The sequence below is a fragment of the Mesitornis unicolor genome, unplaced genomic scaffold (genome assembly GCF_000695765.1).
Source record: "Mesitornis unicolor isolate BGI_N332 unplaced genomic scaffold, ASM69576v1 scaffold1716, whole genome shotgun sequence".
NCBI classification, from domain to species: domain Eukaryota; kingdom Metazoa; phylum Chordata; class Aves; order Mesitornithiformes; family Mesitornithidae; genus Mesitornis; species Mesitornis unicolor.
In genome coordinates, this window is record NW_010188678.1 from 68,538 (window position 1) to 91,958 (window position 23,421).

Below are 23,421 nucleotides of genomic sequence, written 5' to 3' on the forward strand. Positions count from 1 at the left end.
TGGTTATTCTTCTCTTCTAAAAGCAGGGGCACAAAACATGCATCTTGGCCGAATTCAGGCTGGGTAATTGCATCCTACTTACCTAAACTGCCCCTGCTGTTTCAATTGCACACACTGTTCCTCATTTCTCCCACGGTGCTGCTGTGAACTATTAGACAGCTGCTGCATTTCACTCTGGAGACTCTTGCATTTCATCGGTGGGTGAAGTGATCCCCAACATATCCTTTAACTAACAGAGCTGTTTGTTACAAGGCTTCCCACTTCTAAGTGCTTTGAGACACGATGATGGACAGATGATATTCTTGCAGCACTTCAGCAAACACTGCAAACCTGCTAACCCTTTGTAGAGTAAAGCAGTTACGGTGCACCAGACGGCTTGGACACTGGCAGTGTAATACAGCTGCCGTGGCCAGCAGGCTGGCTTTCCTTCACTAACAATCTCATGCATTGCAGGGGCAAATGACTTCTAATATTGTCCCATAGGATGGAGTTGTTTTGTTGTTTGTTTTTAGGTTTTTTTTGTGGTTTTGTTTGGGTTTTTTTAATTTTTTTTTTGTGGCAGTATTTTTTTCTTCTTCCCTCCGCTCTAAATAATTGGGGTTTTAGGAGGTTATTTCTTAGTTTAAACAAAGCTAGGGTTACAAATTCAAGCTGTGAGAAGCATATGTGTTCTTACATTCTAACATTGTGGAAGAGAGAAAAACTGTTTTATCATTGTTTTATTTTATTTTTGAAAGACTACCCCAGTGCTATGGAAATGTTAAATGCTGATATTATTCTAAGAGATGCTTATGCCACCTGAAGGAGATGATTATATAAAACTCCTATCAACAAGATAATGAAACATATTGTATGAACACAATTGTAAGTATCAGGGCTCAAATGTTGATAAAGAGTTCAATATGCCAAATCTAGCTCCTATAACCAAGCACTTCAGAAATGAGATATCTCCCTTCTTCCCTCTGATTACAAGTGTGAACATTTCTGTCTTCAGCTTGGATCATGTACTTTCAGGTCAAGTAAATTATTATGATAATTGAATTTGACCTTCTGCATAACAAAGGCAGTAAAATATCAGGAAAGGTGAAACAACTATTTAAGTGTCTAGGCTGTCATTACTATCCATGGAGATCCACTGAATGGTTCCTGAACAGCAATTTAGTTCAAATTGAAGTAGAAACCTAGAGCTCAGCTCAGTAGTCTGAGTACAGTTTCTCAGTGCTGCCTGAAATTTCAGCCCCAGTGCACCTTAGCCGTCTGCATGGAGCTGCCCGATAAGGTGCAAGACCTACAGGGAAAGCCATGCTCTTCATCAGCTGCAGCTGGAGGCTGCACAGGTACGTCAAGAAGCCTGCTTGCCCTGCCTTGATACTCCATGACAAGACACCTATGACACCTAAGACACCTATGTGTGGGCAAGGAGGTGTAGGCCTTCATTCACATCAACTACAGCTGTAACCTACTATTTTAGGTACCTATCTTTAGTTTTCTACATGTAAGTCTCAAATGCAGATATAGTCCCATGTACCTGGGTTCTTGAATCTGACCTCTAACTGCAGCTTTACAATTCTATCCCACTGAAACCAGGACAAGCACTTAGGAAGATGCTTAATCTTTATTTGAAGGGGGAAGACAACTTTACTCCTTCAGAAATTCTAATCACAGTCTTTTACAAATATTTTAGAAAAAAAAAGCTAAAAATAAATATTATGGAGCTTTATTTCTTTACTGAAGGCTAACATCATCTTCCAGTCACTGGGCTTCTGTTGTGTCCCAGAGTGCTAGATTAAAAAGCTTTATTCTACCAGCAGTAATCTTCTCATGAAGAAGCATGAGAAGACTGTAAGCAAGCCACTTCATAACCTTTTTTCTAGTTAAGCTAAACAGAGTAGGTCACAGTTTTCAGTTACACTTAGCCTGTAACCTAGAAACCACATTATCTGTCTAGAAACCTGTCTCAGTTAAGTACTTGAGAGCTATCAGATGAAGAGGCAATATGAAAGTGCCAAGTATTTAAAACTAGGTCTGTCACTAAAAAGGTAATTTTCCCATGACCCACAGCTTTCAGTAGTCTTAGAGTATAAGAACAAAGATGAGAAGCTGAAGTTATTCCCTACTTTTAAATAAAAATCTGAACATTTCTGGGATTGTACTGGAACAACAGACACTCAACCTGTAGAATTAAATGCCTGCAGAGATCAGCTAGTCAATTACCTGTGTCTCCTTAAGTGAACCGTTGATTAGGTTATTTTTGTAATACTAACATTTTTTTAAGCTTTGCAAGGTAAAACACTGGTAAGCACTCTGTGTGCTTCTCAGAAGAAAATAAGCCTCAGGAATGTCAGTGTAGATGTGAAAAGGTAAATTATGGAAGGGAGATAGGGTTCAGACTCACAATCAAGAGCATGCCTACATAATTTATGGATGGCAGTCATGAGCTAAACTCTGCCTGTGCTCTGCAAAACAGGAGTGTATATCTCTGGCTCCATGCCACAAGCTAAGACATGATGCTCTGTTAAGGCATGTTTGCGTGACTCTTGATCAGAGCACAAAAACCAAAACAACAACACACAAACTCGCATCTGCCTACAATATCCTCCAGGTTAGCCTGCCGGTTGAATTGTGTTACCTGCTTGCATGTGCTCTGTGTCAGTGCAAAACGTGTAATAATTCTATTAGCTGGGTCCACAAATGAAAAGGGTTAAACTAAATTGCTTCACCTTGCTTTGACTGTGGCCTAAAAAGTGCTCATAGACCGTAACCACAGCTCAACTGTCATGTGTGTATTTGTTCCAACTCAAGGAAATAATCACAGAAGAGTTCAGGTCTGAAGGGATCTCGGGAGCTCAGCCAGTCCAGAACCCACCTGAAACAGGTTCAGCTTCAAGACCAGTCACGTATCTGAGCGCAGACACCCCCTGATGTGATGATCGCTCCGCTAAACGGTGGATTACACACACCATTGACCTGACTGGGCTGTGTTACCTTCCAGTTAATTTGGAACAATGTCATTGCTCACTCCGCGTTACAGCCAACAAGACAAATTATGCTACTCTGAAGCAGGTAAAGCACAGATCTGCTCATTAAGCCCGTGGAAGAGAGCCAGGGATAAAATATCAGATGACAGTTATTATTTTAAGGAAGCTGTTATCATTCTCTGCGAATGAGAACAGTCTTGCCTCAGCCTATTAGATTTTACTTACAGGAGGGAGTTACCAGAGCTTCAGCCACTCCAAGTAGGATGTACTGAGGAGCTAAGTGGAAGCAAGGCATGGAGGAGACCAGAAGAACCTCATCGGAAAGCGTCTGCTTTACTTGAGGGAAATGTTTTCGGTGTATTTCAGAGAAGCCAGCAACCATCACAGAAAGTGCAGCAAATAACTGACCTACAACTGGGTAAAGCACACAGAGAACATTCACCAAGGCTGTAGTTACAGGGTCATAATGTACTTAGAATGAAGCAAAGTCCTAGGAAATGCAAAAGAAACTTCCCTTCCCATTCCCTAATAATTCCCTAATCCTCTCTGGACACAAACATGTACAAAGGTGCTTTCCCAGCACCACCCCGCCCCCCCTGCCACAGCCAGATTTAGGGAGGTGAAAATGGAGGAGAGACAGTAAAGACAGCAGTTCTACCAGACACAAGAAGATACTGGGTAGGAACAAGACTACCAAGCAGAGAGAAATTATCTTATTCAAGCAGCAATAAGATTCTGAAATGCCTGCATACACTGTATACTTTACCCATTTTCTATACAAAAAGACATAGTGCAGGCAGATTAAGTACTGTATTTCTAAGGCTGCAGGGCCATGGTAGATGGGAGAAGAAAAGATTAGCAGTGCATATCACATCTCAGGAGATCAAACAATCCTACATTCTCCCCTTTCCCTCAACTACAGAGTTCCCTTGAACTACTTTTGAAACTTTGTTGGATATTGCATTTACTGGTCTGTTTAACATTTTAGGATGAGATAAGCTGCATTACTGGAAGAGACAATCGCCAGCTTTCTAAATGTTTACACATGAGCTGTTGGACTATTGTTGCATCCTGTCTTCTTCAGCGGTCCTGAAGAAGTATCACTGCATGATCCGTAATACACTGGATCCACAATACATTTCAATATGTTACTGCATATGCAAGGCATGGAGTCTTACTGCTTGCCTGAGTAGTAAGTCACAAGTACTGCATAAACAAACAGGGCACAAAAAAACCCCAAACCTGTATGTTTAGCCTCATAATGCAAGATAAAAGCTTCTGATAAACATGGATGTATTTTAAATATCACACACTTCACCATGCATTGCATACAGGATGCTATTTAAGTGTATTATTTTATGTTTCTTGATGTTGACAGTAAGAAATGTTAGCCTCTCAGAAAAGAAAAACAATAAGAAAGCAAAGTTTTCAAGTAAGTCTTCTGAACTTGAAACATTTATGCTTCTGATGTTTTGAGGACCCATTGATTTTGACTAAGTCTGTGATCCCTCAGCATTTCTAAGCTATAATGTAAGTATAGGTGTGAGAATTTGGTTTCTTTAGACAACTTTGGCTCAAATATCTACACTATGTTTTATCACTTGCCTTACAAAGCCTCATCGCACTTCATCACCAGAAATTGTTGCACTTACCACATTTGACAGTCAACAGTCAAAGGCTTCTGTTTCATACTATATTTATAACACATATGAAGTTTGTCTCTTTGGGTGTCAGGACACAAGAGGCAGAAAGCTCATATACCTAAAAGGCCTTAGCCTTGTTATGTTTTTGTGTGCATCTGTGTTTCTTCTCTCAGTAGCAAAATCTCGCACTCTTCCAGAGTGCAGTTTTCCTGCATTTTCACAACTTTAAATACCTCCCCCCTGCCTAACCTGAGGCTTGGAAGCTGTTTTGCTGTTAAGGCCCCTCTAGTGCTTAATAAGAACATCAATGAATTATTGCTTGAAAATTGTTCATGGGAGGGAATTCAGCAGCATTTTCCAGCCAATGAACCTTATCAAGGCCAGGTATAAAGCCCTCAAGGAGCTTCTTGTAATCTACCAAAGCAAGAGTTCTCCTAGTGAAAAATTATGTTAGTACCAATAAAACCTCAAGCAATTTAATATTACTACACAGTGCTATATTTTAAGCATTTTCCTTACTAAAAGCCAAAACATTTCAGAAAAACTAACCTCTGAATGCTCAACATTTGTAGTGTTTCTTTTAGGACATAATGTGGCAGAGGAAGAAACTGAGCATTGGAGGCCTGGTTTTCCTCCTATTTCTACTCCCTTCAGTCCTTTTTAAAACATGCAGTTTGGAATGACCATCTGAGGCTTCAATTTTATAGAACAGGCTGTTTTAGAAACACCTGGGGCTGATTGTAGGACAAGGCTCTTTATATTATCTAGATACTAAGGTTGCATTGGACCTTAGTGATTCCTGATCTCATATCCTGGGTAAAACAGGTCAAAAGCTTTTCTGGAGTTAATACTTGTTCAAACTAGAACTTCTTTTAGGAAGAAATGGTCAGCACCAAAGCCTAAATCACCTCAAACATTGGACTGGAGGTTTGCTTTTGTGTACTGTGCAGAGAGCTATTCTCCACATCACCCTTGTATGAAGTAAATCCAAGACTATTAAGACATTTCAGTATAATCAGGCATTAAGACTATCAGAGCAACAACTTCCATGGCTCGAGTACTTCAGCTAGAGTCTCTTGCCTGTAGCTGATGGGTAACAATCCAGCAGACACATAGCTTCAGTTCTCTGCTGAATCTTCTATACCATTAACTAAACCAAGCAGCATGAAATAATAATAATAAGAGACAAAACCACAAACTAACAAACTATGAAACTGCAAAAAGTCTTAAAATTACCAACTACTCATATTTTTCATAAAGAGGTTCAGATACTCAATATATTTAGGACACAATAGAAATTCATGTCAAGATTTTAATGCTTTTTATACCATACTTAATTTACAAATAATCTAACTAGTATAGAGAAAGTAAATAGATTACAGTTCTCATGTAGATCCTTGTTACAGAGCAGTCAGATATTTCAATTCAACATAGTCTATATGGTTCATCCTTGAAAACCATTATTCTTAACATACTGAATATTTCCAGAAAACTATTAAAATTTCTTCCACTTACAAGACTTGAATTAAAACATAGTTATGGGCTGGCTTAACACCAACAGCCTATTTATACTTCCAATTCTGTTCCTGAAAATAATTGTGAACCTAATTAACTGTTGGCAAAAATAGTGGCACTTAGAGGTCTACCATATTTGCAGGTGCAGTCACATACTTGGATATCCAAAGCCAGCGCCTGTTCTCACAGGTATTTTTATGCCTCAGGTAATTTATCACCCCTAACAGGAGGCTATTTTAATAAATGAAGCTATTAAGAATAAACCATTGCATATATTCCACTGCTGTTCAACATAACAGGATAGAACATTAATACTAACTTGAAATTTCCATGGTTTTAAGGAAAATTATTATCTGAATGTGCTTTTTGTGTTTTAATGCAGATGTTATTTTAAAAACTAGGGTAATTGCAACCTGCTGCGTTATATGCATCTGGTTTGTATAAAACTTAATAACACTCTTAATTAGGCTAATTTAGTCAGATTAATACCTCTGTGTGTGTCAGTACTCACTGTGCTGCTTGCCATGGGGCATCGAATTAATAGCAGCACACTGAGAAAATAGGCGTTTATAAATATTTTTGTCTGATGTTTGTAATGTGGGCTGGAAGATAAAAAAGAAATGCCAGAAGTTTAATGAGTGTATCTAAAAAAGGGAATAGTTTTAAGTGAATATAGAACTAAAGCTGCTTTTCTGGTGGTACTAGATGTAATTGATATCAGAAAAGGGTTGCAGAGGATCCCTCCAGATCCTAGAACATAAAAGGTGTGGGGGTAGGGAGTAATTAAACAAAAGCAACCAACCAACAACAACAACAAAAAATCACATCAGAGTTAACAGAAGGAAGCCAAATCCCTACTAAAGCCATCGTTACTTTTAGGCTATCAGTTTCTCTGAAATAAGTGCCAGTCTGCAAGCCTGAGCTTACAACATTAACTGCTGATAATGTTGGGACTCACTAAAAAGAAGACTTCTTTATAACACTTCTACGAGAAAAAGATAAGCCTTTTTGCTTTACTTTCAGTGAGTGTACAATACGGTATGTTTCAGTTTAGGATTTGAATAAATAGAATTACTAAACACCTGGACAATTATCCCACGCTAGACATTCAAATGAAAATATCAGTACTAGAGAGGAAAGCTGTACCGCTCCAAGTAACCTTTGACCTGTGAAGTGTTCAGCCTGCTCAGTGGGAACAGCAGTCCAGTGATATGCATCCATTTGTTTTATGTAGTTGTCTGCATGTTTTCTTTTGCTCACCAGTTCTAAAAACACTTGTTGCAGACACAGAATTAGACTAGATACGTTCATTTCACTTGTGATGCAACTGTAGAGTCTGGAATAAACTGTACTAATGATGATGTGATTTCTCTCTTATGAGCTGCAGTCCTAACATCAATGCAATTATGCCATAAAAAGATCAGAAAAGGAAAGCATTTGTTCATAACCTAGTTACTTCAATCTAAACCCACCATTTTGAGAACTGAACATTTCTCCAGTATTAGACAGCAACTAACTGAAGGACTGACCCATCCCCAAAAAAGACTTCCAAAGTAAATTAGCTTTCCAAAGGTTAATGGATAAACAGACATATAGAAGATAACCAAGTCAGAGTAAGTTTCAGGCCTAAATGATTAGTACTGTTTCTCTCAGTCTTTAGGATGACTCCTAGTTATCTGTGAGTGTGTCAGCATTTTTTATTGGTCAGAAAAGCCTCAGTCTCTGTCCTACACAAAAGCTATGCATTTTTTCTTGTTATCTAGTATCTTTTTTCAGTATCACCTTTTCAACACTTTCTTTGAAGCATATTCACATCTGAATGTCATCCCAAAACAAGTCCGTGTTAACATTTAGTCAGAAATAAATTGTATAGGATCATCTGTCAGCTCACAAAGTTTTTCTGTCAAAAATGGAATACATATTAAAACTGTATAAACACATGTATTTTATACGTACCAATGTAAAGTGTTGGAGGATATCCAGTGTCCTTGGAACTAAAGAGACATGAGTTAATGCATTCCAAAATAGGAACAAGAAGCAGTAGTGGCACAATGCTTATCACATTCATTGCTGCAACTGGCAAGACAAATCCACTGAAGTGCAAGTTGGAATTCATGGTTTGGAGATAGTACCCAGAAGGAATCTGTATTGAAGAATAAAACCTCACTCCATTACTATACCAGGTACCTTTCATGGATAAGAATTTTACTATGTTTGAAAACTTCTCCAACTCTTATTTCTGAAGAAGCCCCATTAAACCAAATGCCTGCTGGTCAAAAGGAATGACCATTCATGAAGAAAGCTTTCCATGTTCTGATATTCTTGTTCTCTGCTAAAATGTAACATTTTTCTTCTATTTCATTTGCTCCTGAATTTATCATATCTAAGCAGCAGTCCATGAATTTATTTGATTAGCTCTAGTTAAAGCTATCAACCAATACACTAAATGGTTCTGCCAAACACTTTAGTCACTTCTCATAGAGTGTTTAACAGAATTTTAAAATAGCAAGATGCAGAGTTATTTTGAACTTCTGTTTGTGTGCTCAAGATGGGAGTAATTTTTAAGACACTCTCACCAGCACATGGCTTTAAAAGCTACAGGGAATGAAGACTTTGCTACAGTATTAAAACCAGCTTAATATAACTGACAGCTATAGCAGCTATATAGAGGACTGCCTTTTACTTCTGGGAACTGAAAACAGAAGAAAATGAATGAGCAGATGAGAAGCCCACCAAAGGCAGTCATTAGGGTATAAAATTAAGTAGATTTGTAAGACTATCTTTCACTTCAAAAGCAAATAATTTCTCTTCCTTGTGTGAAGCTCTACAGATCTGTTGAGTTTATAAAAAAAAATAATTTATAAAACAGAATGGCTTTTACCAGCAGATTTTTCAGGGTTTTTTGGGTGTTGTTTGTTTGTGGTTGGTTTTGTTTGTTTGGTTTTTTTTTGGGGGGGGGTTGCCTTTTTTTTGAGAAAGCTTGATTAACTAAGCACTGCAATTTCACATGCAGCAGGGAGCTATAATCCACTCCATTTTAGACTAATGGGAAAGAGATGTAACTCGAGCAATTCACAAAGTACAGCCATGACAAAGCTGGATGTAGAATTGGTTTCTTTATTTCTATTTTTGGAGAGTTATGATTTCCTGCAGCATTCTGTATGGCTCCTCAACATGACTGGTAATGCCAAATCCAGATAGAACATTATTGCTTTACAGCGGTTTGAAAATTAGCGTATAGTTAGTAAACTGAGCTCATGTAGGGTCTCTCATCAATGGTTATAGTCAACCCTACTCACTGGCACTTCGTTCAGTTCTAAAGAATTACTCAAGTGTTAGCTCTTAAAAATATTTTTCACCTACATTCCACCTCCAAATGAAGATATAAATTGTAAAAGGGTGAATAAATGGCGATAGAACTATGACAGATCAGAATTGATTTTGTTGGTTTCTTCTTTCCATTGCCTATTGCAGATCAGAATTGACTTCTTAACAGGAAATAAAATATCATCAACATGAATCACAGGCACTGAAAGCTGTTAACTTAATAATATGGAGAAAATACCATTAATATTTACAAAAAAGATACTGATCTATCACCTAGTCTAAGAAAGAGCCTTAATCTTATTGGAGATTCTGCCAAAGAAATAAACGTCATCACATTCAGCAGTGCAAATACTTTTATATTTTCTAGATATATACCTGATTATTACAACCCCAATTAATGATATCTGGTTCATTTCCATCTGGTCATTAATGCATAGCCTCAGCCAAATGCATGAGTTCGTTGGTTTGGGGTTTGAGTTGTTTTTTTTTTTTTCCTGTTTGCTTGGGATTTTTTGTGCTTTGGAGGGAAAGGGAGGTGGGAAGAGGAGGAAAAATGAGGCATATGGATGGGAATGTATGATGATGGCAAGAAGTGTCAATAAAGCAGTTTATGCTACATATTTGTAAGAATTTTCTTAAGCGGTACTTTAACACCAATAAGTAAAAATGAATTTCTGAGCCAGCTCATAAATTTGTTATTCCTGTTGCCAAAGGGTAAGCTACCTCAAATTCCTGCTTAGCCAGGATCATCCAGACAGAAATGAATCTGAAGGAATCATGTCAGCTTAAGTAGCTTCTTGACACATTTACATTTATATAACATAATCGAACTCAGAAATGGAAAGAGCCACACAGCCTGGTAGAGAGGCTGCGAAAGGACTGCTTCTTTCCACAAATGGAAAACCACCCATTTCCAAAGTAGGTACACCAGCCACATAATTCCATCAAAACAGTAGGAAAAATATGCAATCAAAAGAGCAAATAAAGATTTCCTACCTCTCCCAAAAAGAGTGTGAACATTTAAGAAACTGGAAAATTACATTTTTTTCAGAAGAATGCTGAGTCTTTGGTCCCTGATGACTGTAACGCAGCAGCTTGAGGAACACAGGACTCTAGTACTAGATGTTTTAAACAGTAAGGTTTCAGGGAAATGAGTAGCAAGCAGTCACACAAGCTCCTTAATGAGTCTTGACCAAGTCAATCTTACTTATTTGATGAGATGAGAGGATACAGCAAGGTATATTCTGAGGTAATTAAAACTGCTCTTCAAGAAAACATGCCTAGGGACATAGCAGCAAACACATCACAGGATATTTCAAGATTTTTATACAAAAGTTGTGTACCCACCTGCATAATACATGTTCTGTATAGAATTTGGAAAACAAACAATGGAAAGAGCCTGGCAAGCAACTTTGTGCTTTCCACCTGAGTCTCACTGTACCGACCACCACAGTTTTCCTTGGCATGATCTAGCCAGTTCGTCACGCTTCCACTAAAGTAGCGATATCGCACGCAGCACATTTTCAGTGCACTAGAAATTATCCCAAAAGTTGTCAGCAGGGAACTGCCTGCAAACAATCAGAGACATTAGACATTGGTATGTTTTCATTTGCAGCCAAATAAACAAGATGAGACAAAACACTTTGAGAGGGAAAATTCAACCCGATACATTCACCTTTATGTCTTTTTGGAGAAGGGGAAGGCAGGAACAGTCTGGATTTGTTCCAAAACATTCTTTTTGGAAGCCAGTTGGTTCACAACCTAATTGTTATAAAAGCAATCCAGCCTAACATCCACAGAGAAAAGTGCCTTTTGCTACCAGTTATTGAACATACTACAACAACCTGTTGCTGTGCTTGAGCAGGTGAAGTATTACTTTGCTTTGCTTATGCTTTCTGTTGGTTGAATAAAGTTAGTTTCCAACTCCAGACAGCACTGAAATATTGCATATCTGCTAAAGTCCAGCAAGTGAAGGTTAGTAGTGAAGTAATAAGGAAAGGGAGCTCAAAAGAGGGCTGATGAAGTAATAGAATTTTCATGAATGCATTTCAAAGCCAGAAATATTTTCTCAGAACATCCAAGTAGTCTGCTGTGGCAGAGGAGACATTTCCAATCTAGTATTTGGCATACTAAAAGTTGCTTACTGGTTACTGGGTTCAGGTTGCTAACTTGGTTTTCAGGCTCAGAGGAAGTAGAAGTAAAATGATGACTTAAATGTTAGTTACAGGCTTAGGAATTAAGACTCATTTGATATTATGGAATAACATCTGAAATAGCATATCAAAGCTTGCAAACACAGTGAGTTGGTACAGCTTTTTATTGTTCTGTGTGACTGTACTAGGCAACTATTCTTACCTCTCATTGTAAATGATGTTTAAGATTGATAGTATTTCCAGATTAATCTGAAGACTAAAAGAAAAATCTGCAGACACCCAGTGAGACTTGACTAAGAAGCTAACCAGAAAACAGGTGGGACTTGTGGCTTTTGTTAAAGCAGTTATTTTCAGAAGAAAAAAAAAAGATAGCAGAAAAGTCAGTATTCACTCAACTCATTGGCAGAGCTAGTAATTACATATATTAGATAAGAGAAGTGATAATCTTCCGCTTCACCCTACACTAGAGGCTGGACATTCACAAAAAAGGAATGAAAAGCAGTAATGTGGTGTCACTACTCTACAAGGATTTGAACTCAGTCAGTATTGAAATCAGAAGATGCAGAGTACTCCTTGACAAGACCAGCAGACAGCTCAAAGCAATAACATGGCTGTGTTCTGGTTTATCTGACCTAGTCTTGAAGACGGTCATGGTCATCTCTGTTCCTTTGGAATGGAAAATGTTGGGCAAACTCTTCGTTTTTACTTACACTAAAAAAAAAACCAACCAAAAACAAAACCTAAACCAGACAACAAATCTTGACATTTTCCCTGCCTTTCCTAATGGACCAGCTGAGGCCCTTTCTAATGTAATTTTTGTCAGCTATCTAGGAAACATTATTTTGTATGAGGCAAAACAAACAAATACATTATTTAGCTGTCTTTCTTAGCATGAAATTCCAGCAGATTATAAGATCTAGTAAACTAGGAAGTTAGAGCTGCTTGAAGTTATAGTTTAAAAGGCAACTTGAATGATACATAGAACTAATCAATAGCAAGCAGATGCCAATGATATAGTTAGAATAAGTATCTCATCCCTACTTTAAAAGAAAAGTAGTCTCTCAGAACTCCATAGTGGTGAATTCTTAAGATTACAAATCTAATTAGATAGTAAAAGACATGTTTAAAAGCATAAATATTTATATCAGTGCACATTGTGTAGATCAACATCGTACACTCTATACTTATATTTCTAATGTTCTCTTAAAAAGAAATAATCTATCTGTATAGATATTAAATTGCAGGAAGTGATTTTTCCTTCTCCTTTATACTTCAGCCCTTGCTCTGATGTTCTGCTACTTTAACCTTGGTCTAATCATGAATAGCTATGCTACTTAATTACACTAAAAAGCCTACATTGCACTCTAGATGGTAGACACACATTTTTTCCCCTCATCTCTGGTCACCTGCCAGTCCTCAGAATTATAGCAGTGGGAAGAAATGCAAATGAAGTCCATGCTTGACAGCTAAACATAATTGAATGTATGATCTATATCTGAAGACTTACCTTAAAATAAAAAGGTAGCATATATAAAAATCATTTAAGGTCACCTATAGACTTGAATTACAGTTCTAAGGAATTTCCAATTTTACCATCTCACTTGCAAGTACAAAGTATATTATCTTTGATTTTGATTAAGGAGATAAAAAACTTTTCAAATATTAGTGTAGAGATTGGCATTGTGCAAATATTTGGAAAATACATGATATATGATACTAACAACACTCATAGGGAAAAACACTTGATAAAAAAAATCAAACTTGATTTTTGATGGCCAAGATAGACATAATCTACAAATTTACATTATTCCACTTAGTAGAATTAAATTGGTTCAATGATAAACTACATATTTAGTCCATATAAAATAGTTCAGCTCAGGGTGGATACTGAAGAATTATTTTGCCTTCTTAGGTTGGAAAACCTGTAGTAAGCCATAGCAAGCCGGAGAGACACCAGTCTCTCCATAAGAAGCCAGCTAATTTGATGATAGCATTTGCAGACCTCAGCTGCATATTTTCATGAGATTTTTGGGGCACTGTGGGGGGAATGCATTTCTTTGCCTCTATTTGTTTTGAATAAACCTCTCTAGTGATGGCCTAACTATGATATTCCCAAGCACTTGATTTACACATTCATTCACTCACTGCTAATATATATTTGCTTAGATTATATTTGTAACAGAAATACTGAAACAGCAACTTACTTTCAATTTCTGGGTTCCATTGGGAAAAGAGCAGTAAGGCTTGAGCATTCACAGCCTTATTCAGGTAACTTAACCTCCACTTAGATTTCTGTCCTTTGTCAATGGAGAGGGTAAGCGGCCATCAAAGGATTTTGTAGACCTCAGCTGCTAACTGGTGAGGCCACAGAAGTGTAAGAACTTCTGTTTTAAATTATCTGCACAGGAATTATTTAAAATTGTTCAGTATTTCTAGTTATTTTCAAATGCGTAAAAACATGTGATGTAACCAAGCACATTGTAATAATAAGTATCGGATGTTATGCAAGATAAAGGCATTATAAAACTGCTTTAATGCTAGTGCATATTCCTGTTTAGCTGACTAACCACACTGATTGGCCTTCCAGGCACAAGTTCAGAAGTAATGGAGTGCACTTAACGAGAGAAAACACAAGCATGCCTGGAGCCTTAGCATTGGCCCAGACTCTGCTTCAACTGACAAAAAACACATTGAGCTTAAGTTGAACCAATCACGCAAAATAAAGTCCACCAACAGCATGCATATGATATCTCTTCCTACACAGGCAAATATTTTGATGCAGGACTTGATATGACAGAAAACGTACATAAATTTACCTGAGACTGCTTTCCACTCTTTTAGCCTGTCCAGAATCTCCAGGCCTCTCTTTACAGAGTGTGGATGTCTCTTGTACACAGAATTTGTAGAGCTAAACCCCAAGTATCTCCAACCAAAAAGGGCAATGTTATGGAAGAACTATTTAGATATGCGAGTTGACCTCTTCTGTGAAAATAATCTTTAAAGATAGTTCCTAAGATATAGTTGTATCTTACCTGTTTTGGGTTTGTAAATCATTTCACCCCGCACCATGTGAATTGTGATCATAGCCATTAGCACGGACACAAATGGGATAAGAAAACCAAGGTTCCTGGCCACAGACTGCTGGATATAAGAAATGCTGACAAACACAACTGCTGAATTTAAGTTAACCAGCCAGTAAAACCTAGTACACACAGACAAGAAAGAAGAGTGGAGAGGCTGAAAAATAAAAGGCCTTTACAGAAGATTAAAACATTAAATTAAAGGCATGATGAGTATAGTAAGCATGGACAGCATCAGTACAATGCACACATTGACACAGCAATTAGCATTAAATTTCACTTGGATGTCTCAGCTCCAAGAGGTATATGATTAAAATAACTGTAGTAAGGCAGTAGAGCTGAACAAATTATTAACCTAGTACTGGAAATATTCTTGTGTATCAGACTAATTAAATACATCAGCATTTACCATTTACACATTTAATATCTGATAACATAAATTTTGTGTATGCAATATCATCAAATCATAGAATCATCAAAATTACATACTTTAGGCTTAAGAGAGAAATGTCTTAATGCCATCCTGTGTTCAAGAACTATTAGAATTTGATTTATCAGGAAGGATGGCTTTTACATTAGTTGCAAGGCTCAGCTTGAATTTTTGTTGGTTTCTGGAAGTATCTCTATAAGGATATTCCCCAACATAATTTGCTCTGAGACTGCCTTTGGCAGTAGAGGTACTTCCCAAGCAAGTGCTGAGCTCCTCCTATGCACAGGAGATATTAAAGGGAAAATTACATACTCTTGGAAGCACATGGCATACCAGCAGTGATAGACCTACTGCAGTTTGGAACCCCTAAAAATGGCTCTATAAATATGCTTTAGGGAATTATAAGGATAGCAAAAAGCAACCCCCCAAAAGTAAAAAATGCCAAAACAATACATTTCCTTGATAGGATGCAAAAAAATAAGTACTTATTTTCTTTATCCTAGTAAATCACTTTATATCTGCACAGTTAGGAGTACATTGTCACTACACGTTTTACTTTGGATTCTGACTCATACATAAAACAAAATCATGAGCTCTTCTAAAATTCAGCTTTTTCAAGAAGTTAGTTAACTGTATAGCTATTTATTAAAGTGAAACAGAAGTGAAACAAAAGGTACCGCTTATTCTTCTATTGCATTGCCCTCTTACAACATTACTGACCAATTTTTAGTCTACCATTCATATCTACAAGTGTTTCAGTTATAACCCAACTAACATGTTAAGATTTTTAAGTTCTAATGTGCTCCCCTTACACTGTTCTTCAGTCCATTTGTGTAGTCTTCTTCCTTTCAGCAGAGCTTTAACTGTTTTTTCTTAAAACATAACTCACACAAAAGAGGAGGTTTGAGGCTACAGAGCAGACTTGAATATTCAGTATCTCAGAGTAGAGAGACAAATTTTAGGGAGGTCCTGCTTTGTTGGAGTCACAGTTTCCAAAAATACTACCTGTTGGGGATCAATACAGTACTTCATTTGAAGTCAGAGTCAGTTCATCAGCATTTTTTGCTTCAGATTTGACTCTGGTTTGTAGAATTAGCTTTCACAATTTTAAGTTAAGAATTTTAACTTTGGCTAAACATTCAAGTTCCAAGTTGGCTTTAAAGACAACAGCTGTATTTAAAACTAAGAGATATCAATAATGGAGTAGTACTACATCAATATATCACAGATTACATATTGTAAGCAACTGCAAAAAGGAGATTCCTTCACCTTTGCTGGAACCTTAGCAAATCAGTTTCATTTAAAGGTGAAATGTAAACTAATACATAATTATACAGCTTAATACATACTGCTAGGGGAAGCAAAGCTTGCTTTCTTGTCTGGTGCCACTTCTGCCTCATGTATGCTACTTGGACTTGAGTATTTATTTCTCCTAATTCATTGACAATTATCTTCTCAACAATAAAAGAAAAATCTTAACATGTTATAGCAGACCAGTTACCCCTCAACAATCCAACTCCCAAGCTTTCCAGCTCGATCCCTCCTCAACTGTAAATGAGTTGGTAGGGAAGGAGGGAGGTATCAGCCTATCATTGCAGCTCCCTATACCAGCAATCACAACAAAATATTTTGAGATGAAAATTCTTAGAGTGGGATTTGCAAGTCTCTCTTGACACCAAAGAGACTTCCTCAACCGTATTATATTCATTCAAAATGAATATTCTAGGTGGCCTTCCATGACTGCCAAGACAAATCATAGTTATACAGCAAGGTACAGTACTGAAGTGCCTGCTGTACTCCTTCCACTTGTTCTGATGTTGACCATTACATCACATCTAGATAGTGCCAAGAAAGCAAAAACCTTTATAATGTTAAAAGAAGAGACCTTGGTAATGCTACTGAAGTCTGTTCAACCACAAAGGCATCACTCTCACCCTGCTAAGGGATGGGAGATGACCACAGAGCTGTGCAGCAGTAAGGATGGGAACTTAGGCAGTGCTCCTCACAGAACCCAGGGCAAGTGGCAGAAAGAAAATTACGTTCTCCACCAGGGCAAACTCAGTGCTGCCAAGAGACATACAGCAGCATCATCGCTGGAACCAGCATGGACATGTGCAGCAATTAGCTTTTCTGCTTCACACATTTCTCTAAAGTCACACCAAAACATGTTCAAATGCCAAACCAATTATTGTTTCCTTTCAGCAATTTATATTTTCAGGAAATGATACTCATCAGGATTATGGATATTTCCCCTCCACTGAAAGCAGTCTCTAGGTACTCTGCAATTATGTTATTCTGTGATGATGGTATAGTTGGAGGGATTTTGGACATACACATGTTGACCCCTGTTCAACTAAAGCTTTTTTAAAAAACACAGTTACAGAACTTCGTCAGCTAGATCTTATGTAGAAGTTTTGAAACAATTCCTAACTGACAATTTTTAGGTTAGGCTCCTCAGGGGCTGTTGTCCAAACTTTCTAAAAAAGTGTACCTGAGCTATCTAAGTCTCGACACTTTGACTGTTTCACTGGAAGTAGGAACTTCTCTTTCTCCAAAGAAAATCCTCAAGTACAGGAAGGCGCTTTTGTTTTTCACCACCGCATAGCAAAGTACTGTAAGACTGAAATGCAAAGCTCCTGTCCTCTTGCAGATATGAGAAGGGAAAAAAAATGTCAAACCCAACATGTTTTAGCAATTCCTATAGACCAAACAAGAAAGATAAACTAACCTTTATGTACACACCAGAATTTTGGGTTTTGCTCACATCATACTGTCAACAGAAGATCAGAAACACATCTTGCTAGCTCTCATATACCACAGCTATCTAATATTGCAATATTAGGGCTCACATTACATAAAATGTCTCAGAGATCCAAGTAGGATACAGCTGAATTAGTTAAATATGTAAACCAACATATATATTTTATATATATATAGATATATATATAAAATGAATACAGGAATGTATTCATGTTACAGGGGAAGGGACAGGAAGGGAAGGTATTACTGGTGTTCTCTGTATTTCTTTTTACAACAGATCAGTAAGACAAGACATCACTCTTAACCCTCATCCCTAGTCTGGATTGTACCCTTTGCTCTCATTCTCTGCTCCCATAGACAGAATTTACTTCTCCTGCTACAAAAATAGTACCAGTCCATAACCTTAACCTTAGAAAAGCAGAACAAGACAGATTGTCCTTAGGGAACCTTAGTTGAGCAGAATCCAAGTCCCTTCTTTAGTTAGCAGTGGTATATTCTCTTTTATTTAAAAGGTCAGAGTCATAGTTCATACTAGGGATTAGAACCAGGCCCTAGGTGTGCAAAGTAATCTTCTTCAAGGATTGAATTAGACGACAGGTGATTACAGGGTCTTTTAACCCAATCTTCAACCCCATAATTCTGATGGTTTAAATAGAACTTGGCTAAGAACACAGACACAAATTCACCAAGAGTATGCAACCATCTCATTTTACATTATTTTAAAGTTCAATCCTATGATGAGCACCTACCAAGAGTAAACAGCCTCCCAAGAAAAAAGTGATTCTATTCTGAGATGCTTTAATGATATTAAGGATGCTAAGAATGAAGACCCCATTTTTTTAATGCGTGTTGAGATTTTAATCAAGCAGCCCTTCCTTGGATGCCACTGCAAAAATTATAAGTTTTTTTTAATCGCACATGTGCTTTTCTTGGTATTTCAAAAGTTCTAAGAACTGACCCATTTGGATTCCCCCAAGGAACTTTTTATTCGTATTATATCTCCTTTGTAATCAACACTGAGAAATGTCACTTTGATTAAACACAATTCTGAATGGCTAAGACCACAGTACAATAAATTCTCCAGAGCAATATTTCAGAACAACTGATTGCTCTCCAATCTTAGTCCTCCAGAGTCTTATTTAATCAAAATGATGTTGCTAATTAAGGATTACAACTCAGAATAGAGTAAAATGGAAGCATTTTTTTTTCCTTTTCTCCTCTGGGCAGGTCAAAGAGGCAGAATCTGTTCTCAGGAACTAAACAGTCTTATCCACCTTTGGTAAACCTGCCTTATTCACTGAAGTTTGGACTTAATTCAAAACTCTTTGACATTAACATTATTGAAAGAAAAAAGAATAGCCAGAAAAGCCACTCCCCAAGGAAGACAGATCTGATTCACTAAGATCAGCATTGCATTGTTAATATGCAAATGTGTGCAGTTTTTATTTTAACAACTGTACATGTATAGGCAAAGGAGAGAAAAGGGGCCAGTTCAGGGCTTATTTCACCCTGTCTTGAACCAGTAGTCTCCACATTTTATCCAGAAAGTACAGGTGAATGTATGTAGCACTCTGTATAGTGCTGCAGAATTGGTAAATAAAGGCAAACATATGATCAAAAATTACCTCTCTGACACACTAAGAAAGAAAGAAATATTTAAAAATATAAATTTTAAGAAACATTTTAAAAGTTTTCTTAAAAAATTTAAAATAATCAAACAAAACCACAAATGACAGCAACCACCTGGTGTCAAAATTTTGCAGGAACAGAGCTGAAACAATACAGCAGATCCCTATCAGTGAGCTTCACAGTTAGAGACCACTAGCAATCCCTAGATCCAGCAAACTAGCAGACTCTACTGCTGCCTGTTATTGCTAAAAATTACTGATGTAAATGCTAATATATCACTGAATTTTGCCACTGTTAGTTAGGGAGTAACACCAAAATATCCTAAAGGGATTGTGATGTTAAAGGTAGAAAACCAAATGGAATATTTTGTTCTAACAGCAACTAGGTTGTCAAGCCTTTGAGCATTTGGGACAACCAGTTCATTCTAATTCTAACTGGAGATTTCTGTAGAAGGCCAAAATAGATGACTGCCTACTGGTCCTAGCAAAAGGAAAAAAAATTGGGAAATCTTTTACAGAAATTCTTGGAAACACTTCCAAAATCTAAACATTTTACAGTTAAAGGCAAACCATGAAGCCCACCATCTGAAGAATCTGCTTTGCAAGTCAGCAATGAATTTCAAGACAATGCTCTATCATCTCCAACAGATATTAAGCCAACATTAAGTTACCAACCAGTTGAAAAAAGAAAGAAGTTCCTTTGGTCCACAGTCCTCAAGGTTGTATGCACTTAATGGACAAACTATAGCTCTTATGCCTCCTATTCCCAGACTAGCTGTGAGTAGTGCAAAGTAAAATATTATTTTCTGCTCCCTTCTGGTTAGTGAATGAAGAATATGTCGTCTGTCGATGTAAATATCTTCAAAGGGGAATGCCACAACTGGCAATAGTGCTGTGCCTGGAATTGGAAAGAAAATTGTAATTTGAAATGGATTAGAATCAAACTGATGAATAAGTCATATTTTAAGCATTTTTGTTGAAAAGAATGGGTTAAATATAAAAAATACACAACAAAGGAATGTAAAGAAGGAGAGTCTTAAATCTATAGAGAGGCACGATCTTGCTGGAGGTCACTATATATAGTAAGGCAAGACAACTAAGCGCTTCGAAGGAAGCCATCTTCCTCTGAAATGTTTGTAAGGATTCAGGTTCTTCAATCAACTGAAGACCTCATTGTGGAAACACAGCTCCTCTCATCAGACTTCCCCATTGCCTGCATATAGAGGGCAGTAGCTCTTCACTTGCCAGAGGGCACCAGTTAAAACAAGTAACTTCACCTGATTTCTTCTTTTCTATTGCACCTTCATGGAAAAGACATAATTTTCAGAAATTTTGCATATAGAAGCACTGCCATGAATTACATTTCCCACCTCTTGTCTGCAAAAGAAGTCTTTCAGATTTAATCAGTTACAGATTCTCCAAGTTGTAACTGGAAACTAAATCCAAAATACATTGATGTGTCAACAACACCAACATTAGCCATGACTAAGACTACAACCATGCATCAAAATCTAATACATCAGGAAAGTTTAATGATCTATCTCCTAAGAAAAAAAAAGTTCTGGTTAAAAATACCCAAATACATAAAATTCTGTTTGTGTTACTAGTCTTCTACTTTAAGATATACATTGAAAGGGCAAGCAGCAGAATGAGATTTCGAACCCGAACTCCATAGGAGAAACAGTGGAACATAATAGCAATCATTTCTCCAGGCTGCTTTTTTGCAATCATCTCAAGAACATTTCAGGGATGCCTCTGATTTATTTCCTTACTTCATTGCATGTCTAAATAAAAACATGGCTGGCTGTTGCAGGAATCAGACTTACTTATGCTCATCAACTGGTCCAAGTAAAATGTAATTCTATCAGCTTGGTTTAAGTTGGCTGAATAACCACCAGCTGGGAGACACCCCAGTTGCTATAGAACAGTTATACTTACTTTGAACAGTGCTTTTATGTAAAAGATCTCCTGAATAACAAGTGAGGAAGATACAGAATGTGCTAACAGAAAGTATATACTGTTCAAAACTCCCTCTTAAACTCTCTCTCTCACTAAAGCCTTGCATTTGCCCCAAACACAAATAACCCTAGATTCTTGTTAGGACCAATTTTAAGAGTTGAGCATTTGTTTTCTAAAGAGCTGAGCCACTTCAGAGTCAAGTTTGTGCACCAACTATCCATAAGATACATATACAAATATTCCTTAGTCTTGTTCAAAGCACTGCCTCACAAAAGTACGCATTCAAAAATACTGCAGTGCGTTTTGTAGAGGAGAAGCTAAATAATTAGCTGTTAGAGAAGGGGGCCTCAAGGCTAGGGAAAAATGTTAGATTTAAAATACAATGATCAGTAATGCATTTCTGCAACAGAATTACTAAAACATGGAATAGTCAGCAGGGAGTCACCTACCTAGGAAGTGTAGAAACATGCAGATGCATACAAGCTTGATCCTCCCCACAAGGCATTCGGCAAGCCAACCTGCAAGTACTGGTGTCAACATGGAGGTGCCTACAAAGCACATATTGACAATAGCTGCCTGGTAGTTGCGATAACCAAGTTTGACAGTGCAGAAGAGGATCATGTTGCAGACGATGCCAAAGAATGTGAATCGCTCACACAGTTCCACCAGCAGCACACAAATAGCCTCTTGGAGTTTCTTCTCAGGTTGAGATGGTTTTCCAGCATAGTTGCTTCTCCTAGATAATGGTCTTTGCTCCTTGTCAGCTGTGTGGTTCAAAAGTTGCTTCTCTTGCATATCCCTTCTGTCTGCACCAGGCATGCTTGTCTTTTTTGAGTACAACTGAGTAGAGCAGCTTAAGTTACAGGTATACTTCTGTTCTCCACTGTAATTAGCAAACTGGTAAGACTCTCATTTTCAATTCCACACTTCACTACTACAGTTTCTTAGGGCACCTGTCACTTTTGTGACATTACAGATAAGATCAAAGAGTATATATATTAAAAAAAAGGAAAAAAAAAATCAAAGAGCTATATCAACATTTCAGCTTCTGAATTTACCAAAACTCAGGAACATAATCAGTTTATTTAATTATTCCATTTGGGGGTGAACAAGATTTTCCCCCAGAATTATATTAGCTATTAAATTATGCAAAACCAATACTGTACATGCAACTCTATCTGTATGTTAAAGGTTTAAATACACAAGAAAGCTAACATTTTCAGCAGAATTCAAATAATACCTTAGAAAATATTTTGGTTAAAAGAATTTGATGCTTTAATTAGGCACCAAGTGAAAAACTGCAGATAGAGATAAAGAGAAGGATCTTATTTTAAGGTTAACAATATCCAATTGTTATTATATTTCTTGTTATTTTTGGTTGAAATTCAGAAAAAGTTAATTATAAAAATAAGTAATACTACCACATCTAAGTTAGAAAAGTAGATCTTAAAAGAACATAAGTTGAATGTATTAGCAAAGAAAAAAAAGCAATTCAAAAGCAATCTAAATAAGAACTGTTTCTCTAGCCAGACATTGCACCATAGCTACAATAAATCATGAAGGGCAGGGACATAGATTATGTTTTCTCTTATATCAACCAGAAGAAACCATTAGCTTTAAAAGAAATTAGTAAGAGACAAACTTCTAGTGCTTCATAATGCTCCTGCTACCTTATTGACAGAGAAGTTTGCAGATTTCCTAGCTCAGGTTCTCCATTTTGTGGAGCTCATTAAGATCACTAACACCTGTTCAAAATACTCCCAACTAAGAATGAGAAGCAATCTGAATTTATTTTGCACAAAGGCAAATGCATACACATGTTACAAGGCAGTGGTAAATCAGGGCTGCTTCTCTAAATAGAGCCTTCAGTCCATCTGATGGCATTTTTTGAGACATAGGCTCTGTTGTTTCCATCTGTCCATATAACTACTCAAGTTTTACCTCTTCC

At 37.2% G+C, this 23,421-nt stretch overlaps 1 protein-coding gene across 1 annotated transcript in view; it reads right to left on the reverse strand.

Annotated features, from left to right (window-relative positions):
• Nucleotides 1-22,292, reverse strand: part of SLC15A5 (solute carrier family 15, member 5) — a 33,987-nt gene extending 11,695 nt beyond the window's left edge. The window contains exons 1-6 of the mRNA XM_010185798.1: nucleotides 21,923-22,292; nucleotides 20,190-20,412; nucleotides 14,649-14,818; nucleotides 10,811-11,031; nucleotides 8,093-8,279; nucleotides 3,204-3,392 (exon numbers count right to left, since the gene is read on the reverse strand). Coding sequence (XP_010184100.1) covers nucleotides 3,204-3,392; nucleotides 8,093-8,279; nucleotides 10,811-11,031; nucleotides 14,649-14,818; nucleotides 20,190-20,412; nucleotides 21,923-22,292 — 1,360 coding nt within the window. The remainder of the gene's footprint in view (nucleotides 1-3,203; nucleotides 3,393-8,092; nucleotides 8,280-10,810; nucleotides 11,032-14,648; nucleotides 14,819-20,189; nucleotides 20,413-21,922) is intronic.
• Nucleotides 22,293-23,421: the final 1,129 nt, after the last annotated feature.